The 25,163-nt window shown below is 46.5% G+C and overlaps 1 protein-coding gene across 12 annotated transcripts in view; it reads right to left on the bottom strand.

The window, feature by feature from the left end:
• The window catches only part of LOC146855858 (uncharacterized), a 922,371-nt gene that overhangs the window by 333,989 nt on the left and 563,219 nt on the right, over positions 1 to 25,163 (bottom strand). For all 12 annotated transcript variants that reach the window (XM_085653813.1, XM_085653801.1, XM_085653802.1 and 9 more), the window contains one exon: positions 24,421 to 24,498. In XM_085653813.1, coding sequence (XP_085509939.1) covers positions 24,421 to 24,498 — 78 coding nt within the window. The remainder of the gene's footprint in view (positions 1 to 24,420; positions 24,499 to 25,163) is intronic.

The raw sequence follows: 25,163 nt of genomic DNA, 5'->3' as shown, positions 1-25,163 counted from the left end.
ACTAGGATGCCCAGATACCTAAGGCGGGAATTCTTCCACTGGAATGGATAACCGGCTATGGCGGTACATGTGGTGATGCGGGACAGCGGCAAAGCCTCAATCTTTCCTATGATCCAATCCAACAGGCGCAGGGCTGCTGCTAAAGACTCCACCGCAAGGAGAAATAGCAGGAGGGAGAATGGGCAACCCTGCAGACAAAGAAGGGACAAGAAAGAAAGCCCCTGCAAAAAACCTGTACCGAGGTGGAGTCATAGACCCATCCCACTCTGAAGATGAAGTCGTCACCAACCCCAAATTTTTGGAGTGCAGCAAACAGGTAGTCCCATTCTATCCTGTCAAAGGCCTTCTCGGTGTCCAACAACAATGCCAAGGCCTCATTCGGAAGGTCCGCTGCTAGCCAAACCATATGAGCTAACTTGTGAAAATGAGCAGCCTGGGACAAACCCCACTTGCAAATGGTGAATAACAGAGGGAAGGACTCGCATGAGGCAAGCACCTAGAATACTGACCAGTATCTTGACATCCCCATTGAGCAGGGATATGGGAGCTATAACTGCCGCAAAGAAGAGGGTCCTTTCCTGGTTTGGGAAGGATAGAAATCAGCGCACTGTTGGACAGTAAACCCAAGGAGCCTGTGCGATCAGCTTCAGCGAAAGCATCATGAAGAAGAGCCACTATATTGGATTTGGTCCACTTGTAGAACTCTACCGGGAAGCTGTCCTCATCGAGGCTTAGTGACAGTGTAGATCTAAGATAGCATGCTCAAGCTCTTCCTTGGTGATTGCACCCAGAAGCAGCTGCTGCCATACTCTGAGAGGCATGATAAGATGGATTTTATCTGCGCTGGTCACTGGACAATTTGCGGGGAGTAGAGGACCCTACAGTAGGATGCAAACGCATCTGCAATTTCCCAACGCTTGGTGACCAGCGCCCCCGAGTAGTTGATGATAGCAGGAATGGCTATTCCGGTCTCCCTCTGCCTCAGCTCCGCTGCCAGTAGCCATCCCGCCTTCTCTCCCTGTTCATAGTGCTGGTGTTTCAACCTCTGTAGCGCATACTCGGCTTCGGAGGTAAAGAGGGTACTGAGGTCCATGCGTGTCTTCGCAAAGCTGCGTCTGGTAATAGCGGAAGGGTGGGCCATGTAAAAACGCACGAGGAGGGCTATATCTGCTTCCAGTGCCTTCAGATGCTCATCCCTCTGCGTGTTGGACAGGACTGCATCTCTCATCAGCGGCCCTCTGATGGTCGCCTTTGACAACGCCCACATTGTCAGAACAGAGTCAACCGAACCATAATTATTCTCCTTGTAAGTATGCACAAGGGTTTTAAGTTGGTTCTTGCCCAGTGGGTGGTTGTAGAGGGACACGTTGAGAAGCCAGGGCTTGCAAATTGGCCGTGACAGGACCAAATCGACCTCCAGGGCAATAAGGGAGTGGTCTGCGAGTGCTCCTTCTAGTATTGAAGTCTCGTAAAGAAGGGAAAGCAAGAGATGAGCCATCAGGAAAATATTCAACCGTGATTGCGTGCCATGAACCGGGGACAAGTATGTGTATTCTTGATCCGTTGGATGTAAGAGACGCCATATGTTGTGAAGGCGATGATCAGCCTCAACATCTCCTAAGAGGAGTCTGTCCACATTACTGGATATGTCATTAGGACCAGTGCGGTTTAAGACCACATCCCAAGCCAGGTACCAGTCCCTGCCAATCAGGATGTTTGTGGTATCAATTTACGCCAATGGATGGGTGAGTTGAAGAAGGCAGGCACCCTTCGGACCTGTGGGCGCATATACTGAACCTATGTATAGTACCTTACCATTGATCTTTTGCTTGGCAAACACATAGCAACCCGCTGGTTCAACCTAGGTCTTAAGCACAACATGGGGCAATGCTTTCTGAATTAAAATGGAAATGCCACATTTCCAGGGCGCTGGAAGACCATTTGCCTATCGCAGAGGACAGTCATTGTGTATCTCTTTGTCCACCCAATACCACTGGAGCTTCTCAGTTTCTGCCTCTGTAAGATGCGTCTCCTGGAAGACAGATATGTCTGCACATTTTGCATTAAGATTGGAAAGCACTTTTTTACATTTCATGTAATGCGTAAGACCATTGATGTTCCAGGATAAAACTTGTGTACGGACATGAAGATTGGGAGAACCAAGGGGGGAGTCCGAGGGTCGTAAACTACGTAAGGCCAGCAGGGAGGTGAGTCAGATGCGCAGGTAGTCTATGGAATATTGAAATGGCAGACAAGATCAGACAGGAGGAAAAGGGGGGATAGAGAAAACAGAAACGAGGGAGAGGGGAGAAGAGAATAAGAAACAAGTATTAGGGAGAAAAGAAAGAGCAGTGCAAAGATAAACACAATGCAATGCAAACCGAAAATCAATCATGCACTGCTTGTCCTATCAACTGTTGTCAGCGGGTCTACACCAGAGGGGCCATCATATCTGGAAGGCCTCGGGGGACCAGTGGTCGAGGGGAAACTAGGGTGTTGGGAAGCCGGCCCTGCAAAGAATTCAAAACATTGGCAATGGCAAAGATCAGAAGGTGGGTGAGTGATAACGTAAAAGAGAAAAGCAAAAGGCTACAAGCAGGCCTATTCCAATAGAAGAGCAATTGATGTGATGGGCACACTGTGTCTTAGCACTAGACAAGACAATGCACGAGGGGCGGGGGCAGCCAGTACAGTATATGTTCAGGTGGGGGTGTGTGTTATGATAATGAACTACGATAAACAAATGTGTCAAAGTCAGCCAAGGAGAAAAGGTGAACCCATCAGTAACAAACATGCAAGTCTAATTTACTCAGTTTGCAGGCCAGGGAAATTCTGAGGGATCAATATTTGTGTCCGATACAAAGGCCATCAGCCTGCAGGCAGGCCCAGTTTAAGTGGCGAGCTGGATTTGTCGCACCCCCATTCCTGTGTGTGTTCCGCCACTGCTTTTAATATCATCTCCTTTTCACGCTGCATGTGATTATTTTTTCCTGGTGCTGGGGCCTTCCAGTATGTTTCAGGGCTCCTCGGGACAAGTGGGTCCTCCTACACAGCAGAGAGGACAGGAGTACACTGGGAGGTGTCCATGTCCCCTTCACAAAGTTCTTGGATTTGCCATCAATGGTGATGCCAGCTTGAAGAGGCCAAATTTGATGTCTCATTTGTGGAGGAGGAGCCAAAGGGAAAGGAAAACCTTTCTCCGAATGCTTGCCTTTTTGGTAACGTCTGCTGAAACCTGTATCTTGTGACCTTCAAAGTCATAGGGCCAGCGAGCCCTTGCGCTGTCAGGATCTTACGTACCTGCTCATGCCAGAGGAAGCAGGCAATAATGGGTCTCAGACCAGATGTGCTCTTTGCATCTCAAGTGGAGGTGAGAAGGTGAGCCCAAGGAGGGTTGGTAAATAAATCATGAGGAAAGCCTCTGACATCTGCACCTTCTGCCTTTGCAGGGGACCCAAAGAAGCATACATATCCCTACAGCTTCCAAGCTCCTGTCTGGCAGGAGCTCAACCCAGGACTCAAGAGAGGACAAGAGGTGGTCCAGTGCCTCCACCTGGTCTTGGAAACCAGACATCTCAGCACAAATCGACTTTGTTTCGGTGGTGAGAGGCATAATTTTAACATCCTTCGCCTCCAGTCAATGGCCCACCGAAATGACCTCTTTGAGGATCAGGTCCATTGTGGTCTCCAAAGGTCCTTGCAGAGAGGATGAAGGTTTAGTTTGGGAGACCACCTCTGTGATGAGCAGCTGCCTCGTTGATTTTTCAGATGCCATCCTGATCCGGTGTGCAGTTGATCCTTAGCAACTGGTGATATCCAGAGGGAGAATTTAGGAAGGTAGGATCGTTCTGCAGGGTTAACCCTACTTTATGCCAGATGCTATGCTTGTTTTTGAGTAGTCTCACTGGGATCCTGCTAATCAGGACCCCAGTCTATCAGTTTTCTCCCTAAACTGTTATGCTATGTGCTTAGGTAAAACCCAGATTGGATACTGGGGTACCCTGGTCAGTCCCTAGTATATGGTACACATGTACCCAGGGCATAGGCACACCAGAGATCTCCCATGCGCTGCAGCATGTATTATGCCACCCATGAGAGACCATTCAAAATGGAACTACGGGCCTGCCATTGCAGCCTGTGTAAGTCGGTGCATGCACCTCTTACTTAAGATATTGGTTTACTATATCCAAGGGTCACTGCACTTAAAACCTATAAGTCACCACTATAGCAGGCCCTTACAATCCTGAGGCTGGGTGCTTGGGTCTAAGTGAGAGGGTGCCCTGCATGAGCCGGACACCCCTGCAGCCTACGGAGTCCATTCTCCTGGGTTGACAGTGAAGCAGCCATATACTATATATAGAGGGGCATTACGCAACAGCGTGATGAACATCTCGAAAATGGCTGCAACCAAATCTATCGTGTTTGGTGTCAAACATGTTGGAATCATAACCCCACACCGGTTACCGGTGTGGGAGGTATGATTCCACCCACCAGAAAGGCTCTTTGTGGGGCCCTCGGTGTGCCCGGTACCAGCCTTCTAGCTCAGGACAGCACAAAATGGTTGCTGACAACCAGAGACATTTCTGCCCAAGCTCGAGCAGGGGAAGGCAGAACAACTGGCATCCTGTCACAGGGAGGTATGCCCACCTCCCAGACAGGATTAAGTGTATTAGGGCTGGGTGGGTGCGCTTTCCCTTTTCTTTTCCTGTTACGATTCGTTTGTCAAGTATCTGCATACTATTTACCCGGTGTCACCTAATTTCTGCAGGATCGGCAGATACCTCTCCCCGCACCCGGAATTCCTTTAATTAGGCTCTTGTACTTGATTTCGGGAACACATCCTCGACTATTAGGTAAATCTTTTATATTTTTATCTTCATTTATGTACACCCAGCAGTTTTCTTGTATTGTGTCAGTGTCCTCACATTTGAGATTTCGTTATGTTTCTTCATGCTCCACGTGACTCCTAGTGTCGAGCTTTCTTGAACAGAGATGCAATTTTGCAGACACTTAAAATCGCAGTGCTCTTCACATATTCCTTTACTATAGACCCTTTGAATCCTCTCCATTATGACCTGCTCTGACAACTTGGACCCTCTAAAGATCCGTATGCCCAATCTTGTTGTTCTTTCGTTTTTTGTATGTTCTCTTTGGCAGAAGCATTCCAGCTCAAGCATTGAATGACCACCATCTGAACTATCCTGTATTTATCTTGTACGTGATTTCACAGGTGAGCGCTAACGATCTCTGATGCCCCCCTCTTTTTCTTTCTCTCTTCTTTCTTTTCCCCGTTTTTTCTCCTTTTTTCTTTTTTCCATTTCCCTTCTTCCCCTCCATTTTTCCCCCCTCCCCCCCCCTCCCTTCCCTCCTTTTCTACCCCTCTTCTTTCTATCCTTCTTTCTATCCTTCTTTCTCTGTCTTTCCTTTTTTGGCTATACGTCTTGGCTTATCTAGTGTACCCTCCTTTGACCCATTATCCCTCTACATAGGGATCAAGATTTCTATTTATTGCCAGTTGTACTATCAACACTTACGACTAATGACTTTGGTTCACTTATGTTTCTTGACTTGGATAAGCAATGTTATTTATTTATATAATACAAGCACATCACTATTATTATTTCTTTGATAGGTCCCAGCACGTAATTATATTAAGTCCAAGACTTTGTTCGCCCTAAGGAAGGTGACACCTACAATTCGGTGTTTTCACCGAAACGCGCGTCGGCGTCTACATGTGGCCCACCCAAGTTCCTATTCCTCAAAATTGAACATATGTCGCCTAATACGATTTGGAATGTTCATCTGATTTTGTGTACATACTGAACCATGCTCTCTTATTGAGCATTCTTTTTATATGTGAATGTATATTTTTTCAGTGCTGATGTTGTGGATTGATCCCGGTATGAATGTGTAAGTGTTTGAGGTTTTGAGTACGCCTGGGACCTTGTCCAGTATCTTCATTGTTATTCTGAAAATTTCTTTAGCTCTAATTATTTATCTGATTATGTACTGAATCCATTCATTTGAAATTGATTTATTATATGCAAAAAAATTTAAAAAATAAAAAAATATTATTACATCTATAAAATTGTTTTTTTGATTATGCTTTGACTTAATTGTTTGTTCCCTCTCCTTGTCTTAGTCCTAGTGTTGATTCATTCAATAACGATACGCTGTACGTTTGGAAAACTACAGGTAGAGACCCCTTCTTTGTATTCATAGCGCCCGAAAACGTACAGGAGGGGCACATTTGGTGTCCCTGTACATAGTCCAGTTCAAACCAGTCCTGGCTCCAGCTCTGCCGCAAAACTGGACAAAAGATATGGAAGTAACCTTCCCCTGTCCAGACCCTGGGAGGGTCCCCTGAATCTTCCCAACCCTCTCCAGTGGGTACTTAAGGGCTTATCTGGTTGTAGGACCTTAGATTAGTCGTGGACAAGATTCAAAACTGAAACCACTACACTTCGACCGTCTGGACACTCTGGACTTCGCTGTGTGTCGTTTGAGCCTGACTTCGTCTTCCTCTCAGTCTGCTGCATCGTCTGTGGACCGCACAGGATCTGTGCAGGACCTGTGGAGCATCCAAGACACCTGAAAATACTCTCCTTTGGAGTGAAGGAGTCACTCCCCTGCATTTTCAGGCAATGCAACACTGCTGACCGGTCTGCTGATCCCGAGCCCCTACGGACTCGGAAAGGCTCAGCAACACAGGAGGTGGATCTCTACAGCCCTCGAGGTCCGAACTGCCGTCTCACCAAGTTTGAGGTCAGAATCCCTTGTGGGGGCTGCAATACCTGAATCCCTGTGCACTGCATACTTATGGAAGTGCATGTGCTTGTTGGCAATCCACCGACAAGTGCATTGGACTACAAGTAGCCCCAAACGGACAACTTTTCCTACAAAGATCTTCAACCACCTTGTACCGCGTGCCATGTGGCCTGTTTTGTGAAGCTGCCAGAGGTCCTCTCGCAACTCCTGTGCCTCCGGCCTATGGGTCCAATTGAGGGTCACCTTTAATTTCCTTGGGCTCCCAGGATTGCTCAGGGCCTGCCCTGACTCTCCTGCTTGTGGTGAGTCTCCAGGACCCGGCTGGTCCGAACCATACCCTTCCTTGACTTTCTGCGTGGGCTGCTTTCGCCAACGCTTGTTTGTGCGCCCGCCGGATACCGACCACTCAGCACTCAACACCCTTCATAGGACAGCTCGCATCCGGCTTCTGGTCGTCCTCAATGCCGCCTGGTCCTTGCAGCTGCAGAGTCAAGGTCACCGTCAACTATCCTGAAGCACCCAACATCAGTTGGGCATTAGTCTACCAAGCTCCTGGTCACTCTCCAGTGAACCAGACTCTGTCCCCTCTGCTTTCAGGTACTCTTCGACAAGAATCCACATTTGGATTCCAAAAAACACTTTCTCCTCTTCCAGCAGCAGCTATTTTTTTTATTTTTTATTTTAGGAGTTTCATATAGCGCTAGCCAGACCCGAGGGTATCGGAGCGCTTTATAGCATTTATAGTACAGGAATCACAAATAATCATCAGTGTACATATCAGTTCGGAAATCCCGGCGTGTAGTGCAACAAGGAGGCAGGGCAGTCCTGATAGCCTCGCAGAGTGCATGATTGTCTTGCACAGAACCATTTTCAGGAAGGGGAGGAGCGTGGAGGGGCGAAAGGATTCTAGGAGGAAGTAGATTATGGTGACCGGTGTCGTGGTGTTGCAGAATGCAGGAATGAGCCCTTTAGCGCTGTTTACCTGTCCGGGAAGGCACGATTGAGGAAGAGGTCTTTTAGGAGTTTTTTTTTATTTTACAAAGGGCTGGATAGTCCCAATGTCTGCTGGGATGGAGTTCCAGATTCTGGGTACGTTTCCGGAGAAGGAACGTGCAGCAGTTTTCTGTTTGCATGTTTTCATAGGAATGAGCAGAAGGGAGTTGGAACTCCTGAGGTTCCTAGTCTGGCCGGCCTTTTTGAGTTTGGAGGCCAGGTATTCAGATTTACCTGTGTGGAGGGCTTTGTGCGTGAGGCAGGCAGTTCTGAAACTGGCACACATTTCTATTGGGAGCCATTTTAGATCTTTGAATGCGGGTTCAATGTGCTCAAATTTTCTGACTCTGGTGACCATTCTGGCTGCTGCGTTTAGAGCTGTTTTGAGGGGGGCTAGGTGGGATTTCGCTGTACCGGAGAGGATAGCATTACCGTAGTCGAGTCTGGATAACACCAGGGATTGGGTGGCTTGTTTGAGGTCGTTGGGCGGGATGAAGGGTTTTCTTTTGTTGAGCAGCTTCAGATTAGAAGGCACTCTTTGCTGAGTTCTTGATGTGACTGACCATGTCAAGTTTGGGGTCTAGAGTAAATCCTAATGATCTAGTGGAGTTAGCCAGAGTGAGATTACAGTTGAGAGCATCGATTTCTTTAAGCCATTCCATGATTTGGGGTTTTTTGTCTTTGTTGGAGATGAGGAGAATTTCAGTTTTGTCTTGGTTTAGTTTGAGGTGGTTCATGGATAGCCAATGCTGGATTTCAAGAGTTTTGTTTAATCTCTGAAAATCTTCAAAGGAGGACGTTTCCAGATAGATCTGGGTGTCGTCTGCATAGAGGTGGAAGGTGATGTTGGCTTTTTTGAGTATGGAGGGGAGGGGTTCCATATAAATGTTGAATAGTTGAGGGGAGAGCACTGATCCTTGTGGGACACCTCTGTTGACAGGATGAAAGTCAGACGTTAAGGTTTTGATTTTTACCCTTTGGGAGCGGTTGTGTAAGAAGGAAGAGAACCACTGTAAGACCACCTCATCTGCTCCTACCCTATCTCGGAGAGCCTTGATGAGAAGATTGTGATCCACCGTGTCAAAGGCTGCCAATAAGTCCAGGAGGATGAGTAGGCAGCATCTGTCGGTATCTAGAGATTTGTGAATGTCATCCACGATGTTGAGGATTGCGGTCTCAGTGCTACAACCTTTTCTGAAACCCGATTGGTGGGGATCTAGAAGGTTGATACTGTCCATGTGCAAGTCAATTGTGAAAGAACGCACTTTTCAAGAATTTTGGCAAGGAGGGGGAGATTGGAGACGGGTCTGAAGTTGTTAAGATTATCAGAGTCAAGGCCAGGTTTTTTCGGGAGTGGAGTAACTTGCCCGGCTTTGAGGCAGTCAGGAATGATACCGGTTCTCAGAGGCCGTTAATGATCTTACAACAGTATGGAGCGTTTCAGTTTCTTTGTCAATTGAGTGGGTAAAGGATCTAATGCATGTGCTGCAGGTTTGGAGGTGGAGATCAGATTGAGAATCTCAGTTTCCGGTATGAGGTTGAAAGATTTCCAGACTTTCATGGGGTGTTTGCCAGCATTGGCTTCGGTTTTTGGGGGTGAGATTATGCAAGAGGTGTTGGGGTGGACGTCTAGAGAGAGCTCAATCTTGGTGATTTTGTCTATGAAGAAGTTGGCGAAGTTGTCACACAGGTCTTTGGAGGCCTGGCCTGGGGTAGCAGAGGGTTTGGATGTTTGTTGTCTGATGATACTGAATAGTTCTTTGGGTCTGTTTTTCGCCTTGTCCAGGGCGGTGCAGAAGAAGGTGTTTTTTTCGTTGTTAATGTGTTTTTTGTATTTCCTTCGGGTTACTTGGAGTTGCTCGTGGAGGCCTGTAGAGGGGTTGTTCCTCCATCGTCGTTCTGCGGCTCTTAATTGTCTTCTTTCAGCATTGATGTCTGAGTTAAACCAGGATCTGGACAGAGTGTTCCTGGGTTTTTTTTTAGTTTCAGGGGGGCTAATTGATCTAGGATGGAAGTCATAGTAGAGTTATAGTGAGTGGTGAGTTCCGTTGTACAGAGATCATCTGTGGAGGTAGGCAGGAGTGAGCCTACCCTTTTTTCAAAGTCGGTCATGGAGATCTGTCTAAGATTTCTCGTCCATTTGGGGGGTCTTGGATGGGGGGTTGATGAGTGAGTGATTGAGTAATGCGGAATAGGATACGGTGATGGTCAGACCAGTCCACCGGTAGGATCTGGTCAATCGTGATGGTGTCCTGTTGGGCAATGATGGCATCCAGGGTCGCTCCTTTGTTATGGGTGCCTTCTGAACAATGCTGGGTGAGGTTGTTATTATGCAGCAGCTCATTTAGGTTCTGGATTGCTGGGTTGATGTTTTCATTCCAGTGTAGGTTCAGGTCTCCCAGAATTGGGCTGTTGGCATCTCGGAGTGAGCAATGTACAATGAGGTCGGACAGGTGATCAGTGAATGCGGTGGTGTGACCTGGGGGATGATATAGGGGATGGCACTGGAAAGTCTTGTTGTCACTTGTGTTGATGTTAGCGGAGAGGCACTCACAGGTGTTATAACCAGTTCGGAGCTCATGACGAGCAGGGCTTGTCATGGCACACAGTCGCCGTGTGCTCATGACGAGCCCAGCTCGTCATGACACCCACCCACGGGGGAAGCGCTGGCGCTCCCCCCTTTGGTGGCGCCCCCCCCTCCGCGTCATCAATGACGTCCGCGTGTGAGGCGCGCTGATGTCATTGAGGTTTCCCTTGGATCACCGACGTGCAGCAAGCCATTTGCTTCCTGCGCGTCAGTGAACTAAGAGGTGAGTTTTGGGGCTGGGGAGGGGATTTTCTCAAAAGAGACATCGAGGGAAAGGAAAGGGTTTCCCTTTCCCTCGATGCCTCTTTTGTGCATTCCTGCTGCACAATCGTGCGATCGTGCAGCAGGAATGCCCACTAGACGCCAGGGATTTTTTTTGTTTTTGTTAAAGGGCCATGACTTTATTGTTTGGGGGGAGCGGCCCCTTAGGCAAGGGTCGCTCCCCCTTTTGGGGGCAATATATCCTTGCTTTGTCTGCCCCCTTGGGGTGCAGACATTTATTTAAAAATAAAATCAGCCCTTTGGCCATTTAACATTAATGTAGTGGGGAGTGGCCCCTTGGGCAAGGGTCACTCCCCTTTGGGGGCTTATTTTCTTTTTGGTAGTGTGTTTGTCTTGTTTGGGGGAGCGGCCCCTTAAGGCAAGGGTCGCTCCCCTTTTTGGGGGCAATGTTTTCAGGCTTTGTCGCCATTATGAGGTTGTGCATTCGAGATCTCTTGTATATACTTTAGTATATACTTATATATTTATATGGTTTGTGGGCTTTGGAGATCAGCCCTAGGACTTGTCTGCTTCCGCTTAGGGAATTTTCTTTCTGATCAACTGACTATTTAACTTTCTTGATAGAAAACGACCAGCAGAGGTCAGCAAAATACCAGAATCACTTCAGCATTCTCTAGTTTTCAGTCCATAGAAATTGTCTTCAACGAGCACCCATAGACAATAATATTTTTTTTAAATCTTGTATTTTCAGTGATATGACCACCGAAGGCCCAGATTTTATATTAAAAACAGAGCTTTGGACTATACCATTTCCCGCTGACAGGCAATATTTCTCCCCGTGTGTTCCAATACTTGGCGTGTCACGCAGTTTGGTGCTTGATTTCCCTCCATGTCAAAGAACAGCAGATGTTTCAGGGCGCAGGCTAATGTGCTGCATAGCGAAGTACGTATAAGGTCCCAAAGTCGAGACCGATTGCATGCAAATGCTTGTTTAATGTAGGGCCCACTAGGCCACCAGGGAGTTATTTGTGGAGAGTGACCCCTTGGGCAAGGGTCACTCTCCTTTGGGGTCAATATTTGTGGCTGTGTCTGCCGAGCAGGGGGCCAGATCGCCATGTTTTTTTAAAATTGGGCCCACTACACCACCAGGGATTTTTTTCGTGGGGCGTGGCCCCTTGGGCAAGGGTTGCTCCCATTTGGTGAGCATTAATTTGGCCGTAGGGGCAGATCGGCTGATTTGTTTTTTTGTAGGGCCACTAGGCCACCCAGGTTTTTTTTTTTTATGTTGGGGAGCGGCCCGTTGGACCAGGGTCGCTCCCCTTTATGGGAGGATGATTGTGGTTATTTCTCCCCACTTTGGGTGGCAGAATAGCAATATGTTTTTAGGCCCATCTGCCCTCTAGGTGGGCAGAAGTCACTAGACACCTGTTTAAAAAAAAAAATTGTGTTTGGGAGTGGCCTCAAGGGAAAGGGTTGCTCCCCTTTTACGGGGGTGAATATTTTATTTATACTCTTAGGCCCACCTACCCCTTAGCTTGGCTGGTGGATTGTGTGTGGACTGAGGCATTATTTGCATATGTGATTGTAATGTTTTAATCTCCTTTTTATTCTAGTGTAAAACTTTTGATTCCTGTTTGAGATTTCGACAGTGGTGTTGTGCAGTTTTGCACAGTTGCATTTTTTTGGTAAGAAAAACATTTTTGTTGTATTTTCTCCAAATGAGTATTTTTGTCATGTATGAATGATTTTTTTTTTTAAGTGGTGTCATAATGGCAGCTTATTTAGTTAGTGTTTTGTGCATGGAATTCTTTGCGATGTGTTTTGCATTGTCTTATGTGTAAATTTCTTTTCTCTTTCTTTTTTAGTGGGATATTGTTGATCCATACTGTGTTTGTGCAGAGTAGGTGGTGGTGAATTTAGCTGCTTCTGGCAAGTGAGTGGTATCGTTTTGGAAAATAAAGGTATTTCTGAAAAAGGTGCATTTTGTTTATTACTTATTTTACAGAGTGCTTGTTGTTGACTTGTTTGACAAGTTACTTTTATTAGTAAGCAGTATGGCTAGCCGTAAAGGGACTGCTCAGCAGGTGGTTGGTATGCTTCTTGAATCTTCCTCTGAGCAGGATTAGGAGACTGACAGTGCGTCTGAGGGAGAGGAGGAAGGGGAAGATTCAGGCAGTGAGTTTTCTCTCCACATGGAATCATCGGATGATGAAGGTACTCTCAGTGCAGATGAAGCTACTCTCAGTGCGGATGAAGTGCCTGTTTTAGAGGAGGATACTGCTGTGCCGATGGTGCAAGAGGCATCTGGATTGCAGCCTGAGGCTGCTAGGCTTCCTACTGGAAGTGCTGGACTCTGGGTTGATCCAAACATGGTGTAGCCGGTGTTGCCTGCCGTTAGTGGTGATGCAGGGTGCAGAGTGGATCGTGAACATTTTTTGCCTATACAGTTTTTTAAGTTTTTTATGGATGATGTATTTTTGGGTGAGATGGTTGAGCAGACTGATTTGTACGCTGAACAGTTTTTGAGGGACAACAGTGACAAACTTAGGCCCCACTCTAGAGCTACCCGGTGGACTCCCACAAATTTGGAAGAGATGAAGAAGTTTTTGGGTTTGACTTTATTGATGGGTTTGATAAGGAAGCCGTCCATGGCTTCATATTGGTCTACCAGTCCCTTGATGGCAACGGCCATATTTCCTGCAGTTATGACTCGTGATCAGTATTTACTTTTGCTACGGATGCTGCATTTTGTTGATAATTCTTTGGCATTGCCACGAGATCACCCTGAATGTGACCGTCTTTTTAAGATTCGGCCTGTTCTTGATCACTTTGTAGATCGATTTTCAGAGATCTATACTCCAGGGAAAGAAATATCTATTGATGAGTCTTTGGTCTTGTTTAAGGGCTGTTTGGTTTTTAGGCAGTACATCCCTAGCAAGAGGGCACGCTATGGAATTAAGCTGTATATGTTGTCTGAGAGTAGGACAGGATAGGTTTTTATTTTCCGTGTGTACGCTGGTAGGGATTCCACTATTGACCCCCCTGGTTGTCCGCTCACTTTTGGAGTTTCGGAGAAAATTGTGTGGGATCTTGCTAGAGGACTGTTTAACAGAGGCCACCATTTGTACCTTGATAACTTCTACACTGCTGTGCAATTGTTTAAGGAATTGTCCAAAGTGGACACTTTTGCTTGTGGCACAATCCGCTCTAACCGTAAAGGTGATCCGAAAGAGCTTGTTTGCAAAAAACTTCAGAGTGGGCAGTGCAGTTCCTTGCGTAGTGATGAACTACTAGCTGTGAAATTTGTGGACAGGAGGGATGTGTACATGCTGACTACCATCCATGATGAGAGTACTTCACCTGTGGCTGTTTAGGGTCAAATTTCTGAAGTGCGCAAACCTGTGTGCATTTCAGACTACAATAAGCACGTGGGTGGTGTTGATAGAGTAGATCAGAGGTTGGAACCTTACACACTATTCGTAAGGCTTACGTTTGGTATAAGAAGTTGGCCATCCATCTCTTTAATTTAGCAACTTCCAATGCTTTTGTTGTGTTCAAGGAGTGTTCTCCTGCATCAAAGTTGACTTTTGTTCAGTTTCAGCAATCTGTGATAGGCAGCCTTGTTGTTGTGGAACAAGCAAGTGTACCTAGAGTTGGAGTGGTGGAGGATGTGGCTCGATTGAAAGATCTCCACTTTCCTGATTTCATTCCTCGCACATCCTCAAAAGACTTTCCCACTAGGAGATGTAGAGTCTGTTGGCAAAGAGGTACGCAGAAGGAGACTCGTATGTACTGCCCTGAGTGTCCTTCTAATCCTGGGCTGGGTGTCCCTGCTTGTTTTGGAGCGTACCACACGCAAAATAATTTTTGAGAGCATCCATGAGTGGTAAAGTGAACTGCCTGGTCTGTATGCTTTAAAAAATGTGATTCTGCTTCAAGGTTGGCATTAGTGCAATGTATTTAGTTTCAGATTTTGTGTTAGTAGATTTGTATCTATTTGCAATTTGTTTGTGTTTTTGTCTAAAAAAAATCCTAAATGTGATGGTGCTGTGCGTGGACTGGCGCTTGGCTGGCGGTGTGCGTGGACTGGTGCTTGGCTGGCAGTGTGCGTGGACTGGTGCTTGGCTGGTGTGTATCACGTATGAAAGGTGTGTGAATGGCATGTAAAGCGGTTGGTGCCTTGCCGTGGCTTTACAGCTCACGAGCTGCGAGTCACTGGTTCGGTTTTTTGACCATTTAATTATTGACAGTGCATTTCATTTTTGTGAAATCTCTTGTTAATAAAATTTTATATACTGAACCATCACGCGCCCTTGTGCCAAATCCAACCAGAGTGTGTGTGTGTGTGTGTGTGTGTGTGTGTGTGTGTGTGTGTGTGTTTGAGGAATAGATGATTGTGCAGGAATCTTGGTCTTTTTAATTTCTCTGCCAAGGTGTACATTTCATCTAAGAATAACCTACCAACTGTAGATATTGTCGTAAACCCATGGGAGTTCATGGTGATGTCTCTCTTGTGAATTCCAAAAAGTTATTTTATCCACAATGTCCTGTAAACCTCAAAATGTCTGTCACATTTTCCTTGCAATATTGAGCCGAAATTCTCTTGCTGTAGAAACAAACAACTAATTATGTCAAAACGATCTGGTTTTGCAAGGGAGGTCACCTGTGTTTTTGGCCCCGTGCTCGGCGGCCATCTAGGGAAACCTACCAAACCCACACATTTTTTAAATGTAGACACCGGGGGCTTCCAGGGAGGTATGGCTTGCGTGGATCCCCAACGTTTCCTTACCCAGAATACCCTGCAAACCTCATTTTGAGCTCAAAAAAACAAACACTTTTTTCACACATTTTTATGTGTGAAAGTTGTGGCATCACCAGGCTCACACAAATTTCCCACCACCCAGCGTTCCCCCAGGTATCCCGGTGAAAAAGGTGCCGCACTTGTGTGGAAGGCCCAAGTACCCCCAACAGGCAAGGGCCCAAAACGTAGTGAGGCGACATCAAATTTGCCTATCTCAAAACCACCTGGTTTTGCAAGGAGGTTCACCTGGGTTTTTGGCCCCGTGCTCGGCGGCCATCTAGGGAAACCTACCAAACTCACACATTTCTGAAAACTAGACACCGGGGGCTTCCAGTGTGGTATGGCTTGCAAGGATCCCCAAACGTTTCCTTACCCATAATCCCCTGCAAACCACAATTTTAGCTGAAAAAAATCAAATTTTTCACACATTTTTGTGTGGGAAAGTTGTGGCATCACCGGGCTCACATAAATTTCCCACCACCCAGCGTTCCCCCAGGTCTCCCGGTAAAAATGGTGACTCACTTGTGTGGGGGGGCCCCAAGTACCCGCGACAGGCAAGGGCCCAAAAATGTTTTGGGCCCTTGCCTGTCGCGGGTAGTTGGGCCTCCCACACAAGTGAGGTACCATTTTTACCGGGAGACTCTGGGTGGTGGGAAATTTGTGTGAGCCCGGAGATGCCACAACTTTCCCACACAAAAATGTGTGAAAAAAGTGATTTTCTTCAGCTAAAATTGAGGTTTGCAGGGGATTCTGGGTAAGGAAACGTTGGGAGATCCACGTAAGCCATACCTCCCTAGAAGCCCCGGGTGTCTAGTTTTCAAAAATGTATAGGTTTGCTAGGTTTCCCTAGGTGCCGGCAGAGCTAGGGTTAAAAAACTACAGCTAGGCACTTTGCCAAAAAAGGGTCATTTTTCACTGCGAAATTGAGGTGTGACCATGTTGCGTTTTGCGCCGTTTCCTGTCACGGACTCTAGGCCGACTCACACAAGTGAGGTACCTTTTTTCTCGGAAGACTTTGGGGAACGCGGGGTGGGTGGAAATTTGTGAATCCACGCAGATTCCAGAACTTTCCACCACAGGAATGTGGGGAAATGTGTTTTTTTGGCCAATTGTTTAGATTTGCAAGGAGTTCTGGGTAACAAAACCTGGTGGGAGGCAGTCAAGTCTCCCTATCCTGGATTCCCCTGGTTGTCTAGTTTTCAAAACGTATAGGTTTGCCTAGGTGCCGGCAGAGTTAAGGTTCGAAAACTAAAGCTAAGCACTTTGCCGAAAAAGGGTCATTTTTTTTCTCTGCGAAATTGAGGTGTGTCCACGTTGCGTTTTGCGCCGTTTCCTGTCGCGGGCACTAGGCCGACCCACACAAGTGAGGTACCATTTTTCTCGTAAGACTTTGGGGAACGCGAGGTGGGTGGAAATTTGTGGATCCACGCAGATACCAGATCTTTCCACCACAGAAATGTGAGGGAAATGTGTTTTTTTTTATACAATTTTTTAGGTTTGCAAGGGATTCTGGGTAACAGAACCTGGTGGGAGGCAGTCAAGTCACCCCATCCTGGATTCCCCTGGGTGTCTAGTTTAAAAAAATGTATAGGTTTGCTACGTTTCCCTAGGTGTCGGCAGAGCTAGTGTTCAAAAACTACAGCTAGACACTTGGCAAAAAAAGGGTACATTTTCATTGTGAAAATGTGGTGTGTTCACGTTGGGTTTTGAGCCATTTCCTGTCGTGGGCACTATGCCTACCCACACAAGTGAGGTACCATTTCTATCGGGAGACTTAGGGTAATTCAGATTTGTAAAGCAACTGTTATTACCTATTGATTTTTGATGCATTTCTGCCTTCCAAATGAAAGACATTGTGTAAAAAAAGAAGTCATTTTGAAAAATGACCGATAATTCTCATGCTAGTAGGAGTATTCCCAATTTCGAAAATGTGCAAGTATGTACTGTTTCTAAACTCTATCATTTTTTCCATTTCAGAAATACATAGGTGTCTTTCATACCGATTTTTCCATGTATCCATTTTCCCCCAATAATTGCTATATACCCGGAACATAATAAAAAACCATTGCAAATTGCTGCTAAGTTTTTGACTCTGGGTTCGTCGGGTTCTTGGTGAACCTACAAGTCCTATATATCCCCACAACGAGGAAGGTCCAGCAGATGTAACGGTATATTGATTTCAAAGAGCTGTCATAATTAGAAGAAGTTACAGGTAAAAACGTTGACACAAAAGGCTGTTTTTTCCAACTAATTTTCAATGTTTCCAATATTTAACTGTTAGTTTCTATAAAGAAACCTTGATGGATCTACACAAAAACCCCTTGCTGAATTCAGAATTTTATCTACTTTTCTAAAATGTATAGTTTTCCAGGATCCATTATTGCTTTCACACCCATTTCTACCATTAACTGCAATTAAGGTTGAAAGCCCAAAAAATAGCAAAAAAAGGCTATGTCCCAGAAAAATGCCAAAACTGTGTAAAAAAATTTTGGTTTTCTGACAAAAGGCTGTCATTCCCTAAAAGCTGGGGAAATAGTGATTTCAGCCCCACAAACCCTTTTTTGATACCATTTGCAGAGAAAAACCCAGACGCTTTGATTTGCGGCCCGTTTTTCCCCATTTTCCCCCCCCAAAAAATTGCTGTATTTTGGCTAATTTCTGGGACCCCTCCAGGGGTACCTTTAGAATCCCCATCATGTTGGAAGAAAAGGACGCAAATTTGGCGTGGATACCTTATGTGGTCAAAATTTTACAGGGGCCTAAGCGCGCACTACCCCAAATAGCCCAAAAAAGGCTTAGCACAGGGGGAAAAAGGCCTAGAAGCGAAGGGGTTAAAGGTGTCCATTTCTGTCACAGTTATATTGTTGTTATGAATAATTGCTATACCTCCGCCTTTTTGGTCTTTTCGATCTTTGTTGATGATTACAAAGCCTGGTGGCACGAGAGTGTCCAAGATTGGTGTTGAGCATTCGTTTAGCCATGTCTCGGTGATGAAGGCTATGTCAATGTCATGGGTGAGGATGGAATCTGCTAGCTGAGTTGCATGCTTCGAGGCTGATCTGCAGTTTATGAGCCTGCAGTTGGTGGGGAGTGCCTCTTTGGAGCGGTTTTTCTTAAGAGGGGCCCTGGGGATGTTGGAAAGGGAGGCTGGGAGTCTGGGGTGTTTAGGAGGGGAGAGGTCCCTTCTAAAACCGGTGATCACCTGGATTTTGGATAGAGGGGTGGCAGTAGCAGGGGTGTCGTATGAGGAGGCAAGATCTGCTGCTTCAGTCTGGGACATCGCTGCTCTAGCTCTGCGAGATTTTTTGGGTTCCCGCTAAGGTGCGAGGGGAGGGGTTGGGATCTTCCTGTGGCAGGGAGAGGGAGGAAGCCCTTGGTGGGTGGGGGTGTTATGAGGATTTTGGTAAGGTTTACTGATCGAGGCGAGGTTGGTTAGGATTTAGTTGAAGCCCTGGATTACGATGGTGAACTGGCTTTCAAGCAAGGTGAGACGCAGACCAGTCTCTTCTAGGGTGGGGGGTAGGGTGGTTCTGACTGGGGTCCTCGCGGGAGGGTGGTGCCCTAACGCTGCTGTCTTCTCGTCTGATAGTGTGTTGTCCATGTGGTCGTTGGACAGGGCCGAAGGCGCAGCGAGTGGCGGGCCCTGTTGTGGTAGCCGCGTTCTTAATAGTGCGTAGTCCTTGCGGTCGTTGCAGAGAGCCGAGGGCGTAGTGAGAGGAGGGACATGTTGTGGCTGCCGCGATCTTATGAGTGTGGGTATAGGGAAGTAGATGGGGGACAAGGACTGTGTGTTTTGGACAATCTTAGTAGTCTGGGGGGTGAGCAGGCGGGAGGGTGGTCGAGGAGACGGTCAGATGAGGAAGGGGGGGTTTGTTCAAGAAGGCAGCTGTGAGGGTGGTGTTACATAACGGGAGGCTAATGAAGTTAGTAGGGGGCGTGTGAAAGGTATGGGTGCTCTGCTGGACGGTACGGTTTTCCGGGGAGAGGGGGTGGATAGGGCGGGGAAGGGGGGCGTGTGCTGGGGAAGACCGCAGAGAGGGGAAGAGTGCGTCAAAAGCCTCCAGGATGTGGTCCTGGTGTGAGCAGTGAGTGATGGCGCTCAAGGTAATCTGTACTTTCCAAGACAGTTGGCTATTAAGTTCAATTGGGATTCTTTGAATAGTAGTGTCTTTCATGCGCCTAGAGGGGCAGTATATCAAGGGTTAGTTTGTGGCGGTAATCTTGAGGACAGGCCAATGGCCACAAAGCTAGTGGAGGAAGTTACCAGGTCCTCATCACTTCTTAGCTGTGACCAGCGGTTCTGGATGCTAGTGTTGCGGCTGTGTAGGCACTTCTTTTACGGTGCTGATGTGATACCATTGAGCAATTGGATCACTTGGATTGTAGCAGTCATCTTGGGGGCAAGCCCAGTGGGCGCAGGGTGTATGGAGTTGGTAGCTGAGGTGGAGTTGATCCCTTGTCGTTTCCATTGACTGCGCCCGGCGGGGATGGGGGTGTTACAGCAGCGTAGACACTATCTTTAGTAGTGGTGAAGGCTCATGTGAGGAGTTGGGTCGAAGTGCAGAGTTTGAGGACAGGAGCGGCCATCAAGGGGTCAGGCGCTGGAGCCTCGTGCCTTGATTAAAGTGTTATGGGGCCTTCGTTAGTACTAGCAGTCACCGGAGGGTCGGGAGTGGCATGCTAAGTAGCGCGATTAGCTTTTTGAAGCAGCTGCTGGGTTACCTCTGTGTTTAGGTAGCCTTGCAGATTCCGCGCTGGGGGAGGCCATCTTGGGATCAGGCAATTATCAGCTCCGGTGCGGAGCTAGTCCCCAGCCTGCACTTCTCTCCATCGTCGTTCCAGTGCCAGCGTTAGCCGCAGTAGGCTTCTCCACGGACTCTTATATGTCCAGCACGGTGTGTCCTCGAATCTGGCAGGGTCCGCAGATCGCTGATCACCTCCCAGGCATCCGTTGCCGTCCTGGGGAGGTGTCGGGTCGCAGATCCTCACTCCTTCGCTTCTTGGATTAAGCACGAGATTCAGGCTTTCCCGTTTCTGGAGAAGGTTCTGGTACGACTCTTCATTCGTTGGGAGGGTGATTGGGGGGGGGGCAGCGGGGATTTGCACTATTCGGTGATCCCAGTGCCCGGGAGCTCCATTGTTAGTGCTCCATTGGGTTCAACTGTGGTTTCCAACGCCACTTCACACCTATCCACCTGGCTTCCCTGGGTTAGGTAACTTGGGTACTTCGGTATCCAGGGGTGTGGTGGCTCTCCAACCTTCCGTCTTCCACGGGGTTTCCTCGAAGACCACAGGGAAGGGTCCCTAATCTTTAAAATTCCAAACATGACTTGCACATAGATTTGTACGTAGCACGCGGTCGTGTTCACACAATGCACACGCACTCCATGGAGTCCCTATCTACTCACCTTGGGTGGTTCCTTGGGGTCCCAGCAATTCAACGTCCTCTCGAAATTGTGCTGACTCGAGTCGTGGTTCTTATACCACTTTCTTAGAATATGGTTTGGTTTTCCCCTGGTGCCCGCTGTGTATTAGTGCTATTTACTGTGATTTCTTTGCTTAAGTATTGAGTGCTTTGTGTTTATCTCCGTGTAGGAGATACTGTAACATACTAGGTAGTGTTATATAACTAATACATATTTGCATAACTACTGCGTGGTTTTCTATTCATTTAATCAATACTATATGATAGCATTCTGGTAAAACAAGCTGCTTTACACTCCTTCAAGACTAAGCCTGAAGATAGCTTTCTAAGGTTGTCTGAGACCATAAGGGTTGTCAGGACTGGTGCAAGGTGCCCACTTACATTAGTGGACAGCATATATCATGCCAGCCTCTCACAGAGTGCGATCCTGGTGCAGTCTGCAACCTCAGGAGAGGACAGTCTGTACCTTCCCCTCGTAGCCAGGGGACGTCAGGATTTTCGATTTAGTGCAGATCTCTTTGGCGGTGTCCACCCGTGCAAGAAATAACGCAGATCAGTGGGAGACCACGGTACCAGCTTTTAATTAGCAGTACATCAGGTCCTCTGGGAAGGAGTGTATCACGCCCTAATCTATACTACGAGCCAGCAGTTGCCTAAGAGCATGGAACCCATGTCCTCTTCTGGGGAGGTATCCAGCGTCCTTGGCGAGAGGTAGGCTGTATCCGGCTGTGGGGGGCACTCAATTCCAAAGCGTCCGCTCAGGTATCAGGGTAGGTCAACTGTCTTTCAGAGTCCTGGAACGGAGGTAGACTGATCGCAGTCACAGGCGGCCAAGGAGCCCAAGTATGCCCCCGTAGGGAGAAAGTCCAAAAAGGTCGAGGGAAAGGCCTATGCACTGATGACTGCAGGCTTTTTCAACCCCTCCCGGGTGATCACAACGAGAGATTCTCCGCAACAGTATGAGAAATGGGGAAAGGTGCTCAGTGTCTTCACGCCACTCGGCGCAGGTATCCAGGAATTACTGGCACTCTTTTTTAATTGCGGTGACAATTGCACATTCATTGGTATTTGCTGTAATGTATGCCTAAATGTTGCAGCAGACGAATTACAGAGACTGAGAGCGGCTGTCCATGAGGGTGATGCACCACTCCATGCATCCCAACAAGAAATTACGTAGATTGGGCTACTTGCAATGAGGCCGGGTAAATGTGTTGTCACCAGTACTTAATGGAGCGTGAACATCACCCTCAGGATGAGTTCTCGGTAGTCCTAACACAGGAGGGTGCAAACCCAACTACTATAAGGACCGAGGACAACGGTTATCAGCATTTTTCTCCCCTGGGTCTTCTAGTGCAACAGAGCTCCAAAATCAGGCAGCCATATTTGTTGACAGCCAGTTCTGCCCCCACTCCCCGGTCAGCGGGCAGTCTCCACCCCTAACGTTTGATCCATTTGTGCTAATAACAATTTTCTGTTAAAATCTGCAGGTTATAAGCAGATGATGATTTATGTGACACTTGGCAAATCCATAATTAAGCGGAAAAGGCCATGGCCACAAAATTGCATAATTCCAGTGGCCCTGACCTTAGTCTAGGGTGTGAGCATTCTGTCAAAAAAAAAATATCTTCTAAAACTTTTCCCACTGTATGTGTGCTGTAGAGTGCACCATAAGGGCAAAGTTTAAAAAATATGGAGACTCTTGAAAGTTGCTTCACTGTTACACTTGCCACAAGGAGACATCATATTTTGCTCAGATTCCTGTCTATAAATGATAGTAGATTGGAATTCGCATCAAAACTCATAGGAGGTTGCATGGAAACACCCATGTACCAACCATTGTAGCTAGATGCAAACTAGTGCAAGAGGGCATACTGCTACTTTGAGTTACTTTGCAACTTTCCCACACAAATTATGATTTACTTTGGAAAGAAAATTCGACCACAACACTGTGTGCTTGGTTTGCGTCACTTTTGTGATGCAAACTCAGCACAAAGTGTTAGTAAATCTGGACCAGAATTTCTTAACAGGTACTGGTCAATATTATTAGGACAATTTGTGTTCTTACTGCAACTAATGCAGGTGGGTGTCTTAATACCAACCCAGAGGTGAAGGGGATATTTCGTTTCTAGTTTGCATTAGAGCCCATGGCACTCTTACTATGCCACTGCTTTTGGTAGCTAGCACACAGCACGTGCTTGCTTATTAAGTTATTACAGGTCTTCAGCGCACACAGTCTTAGCTGCAGGCACAAAGCACCATTATTGCTGTACATAGAGGTAAAAATATGAGGGAACATTGCTGCTCAGTATTTCAGATTTTCACTGTATTATCTACTTTTGCACTTTAAAGCACGATTAAGCCTCTTGATACAGCTCTGCCGCAGAAAAAAACATTTCATGAATAAACAACTCATGGCTGGCAAATCTGATTGCTTATAATTACTAAATTACTAGTAAAACCAAGTAAAGAATCTCACTCAGTTTTCAAAGTACAAGGCAGAATCCACGATCCAGGAGTCTCTATGGATGTTCACAATGCAACCCTGGCAAACCAAATTAAACTTCAAAGTCTGCTGTGTTATCTTTAAGGCATTGCACTTGAGTAAACCGGACTACCTTGTTTTTAAAACTCACTGGGTCCACTAATGCATGCTTGCCAGCAGCACCTTCCTGGCAAGACTGGAAATACAAAAGGCTTGTATACTAACGTTTCCTTCCTTGCATATGAAAGACAACTCTGGAACTACCTCTTTTTACAACCTCTCTTAATGACCTCCATTTGCTCCTTCACTGGTGCAGTTCAGAAAATATCTTGTAGCCCATCACAATCTTCCCACCATTCTAAGCTATATAATTTAACTTCCTGTCTTGCCCTACTGTGATGCTGCTTCTGATCCCTGTATCTGTGCAGTTTTATTTTCCCCAGTTCATATTATAAATATAACTGCATGACTCTGTAGCCCCACATGCAAGCTATATACTGTGCAGATGCATGTACACCACTTCACTGTACTTTGGGTCTAGGTTAGTATTTTACAATCCCCGACGGTGATAATCTAATCAAAAGGCAGGTGGGAGCAGATAATTAGCACAAGGTGCACATAGCAAGCATATGACTTATTGTCTAAATCACTAACTTAGGACCCTGGAGCCCTGGGTTGCAATACCAATTTACTCACTAAATGGAAACTCTGTTTCTATGTGCTGGCACCCATTACATCACCATCACAATTCTTACTAAGTGGTTCCTTACATCAAGATTTTTGTTAATTTCTGCCATCCAATGTGTAAGTCAGCAATACTGCTTCCAAATAGTGAGCTGACCTCCAAACCAAGAGCATCTGCCATTTTATATGGCAGGTTACAACTCCTGAGGACAGCAGGGTCACTGGCATGGCGAGATACGTATTTATTTATTGGCCCATGCTTCAAGACTGTCTTAACTGGTGAAGGAAGGGTAATGGGCCTTCAATGTGACTTAGAATGTATGTTCTACAGCCCTGGTGTCTATACAGGAGTAACACGAAATTTCGGCAAGTCCTCTGGTGACTGAATTGCACCCAGTTCTGTCAATGTGCTAGCTCTGTCAACTAACTTTTAGCATGCTTCGATTCATATCACGTACCGTTTCCTGAAACTCCTGATGTCCTTCTAAGCTTTCCTGCTGTTCCTCAGGAAGATGAACCGTCCACGTAAGAGGCATCTGGAAGAACAAGGAATGCAAACTCAGACCATGCTAGCATTCACATCACTAAATACACAGTTCTCATTCTTAGCACTGCACAGTCAACCATTTCTCCTTGATTTTGAGTTCCTTCAGTCATGGGTAAGGTGCACTCAACATTTAACCATCCACCTATTCTCCACATTTCAATAAGATTCTCTCCGTTTTGATTCTCAGCATGGTGGATGCTAACTCCTCTCCTCTGTCATCAGGAACTCCCCACTATCAATTGCCATCCATCACTGAACACTTCGAATCTTCTGTTCAAACCCTTCCACCATTAGAAAAAAAGGGGCAACTAAGTAACCCCGGAACCTGGGCCGGACACTTATTATCAAAAAGGTGGTCCCTATGGGGGAAGTGTAGCCTTGGACTCCCACGGCAATAGCGAAGTAAATACATTTTTCTTACAGATTTATCTCAATTACCCAATAGGTGCATTTACTTACTCAAATTATATGCATAAATGGCACAGAATTCATATATTTTCTCTTTTCAAAAGAGAAGGTGCTCCTGTAGAGTGATGGCGCAGTGAAAGTGAGTTAAGTGACTAAGCAGTGCGCATGTGTTATACAAAAAATATATACATGTGACTGATCGTGACAATATGTTGTTACAAATTCTTAGTACGAGTGTCACTGTCA

Source organism: Triturus cristatus, chromosome 4_1 (assembly GCF_964204655.1).
Source record: "Triturus cristatus chromosome 4_1, aTriCri1.1, whole genome shotgun sequence".
NCBI classification, from domain to species: Eukaryota; Metazoa; Chordata; class Amphibia; order Caudata; family Salamandridae; genus Triturus; species Triturus cristatus.
The sequence above is the reverse complement of the archived record's forward strand: the minus strand, read 5'-3'. Positions and strand labels throughout refer to the sequence as shown.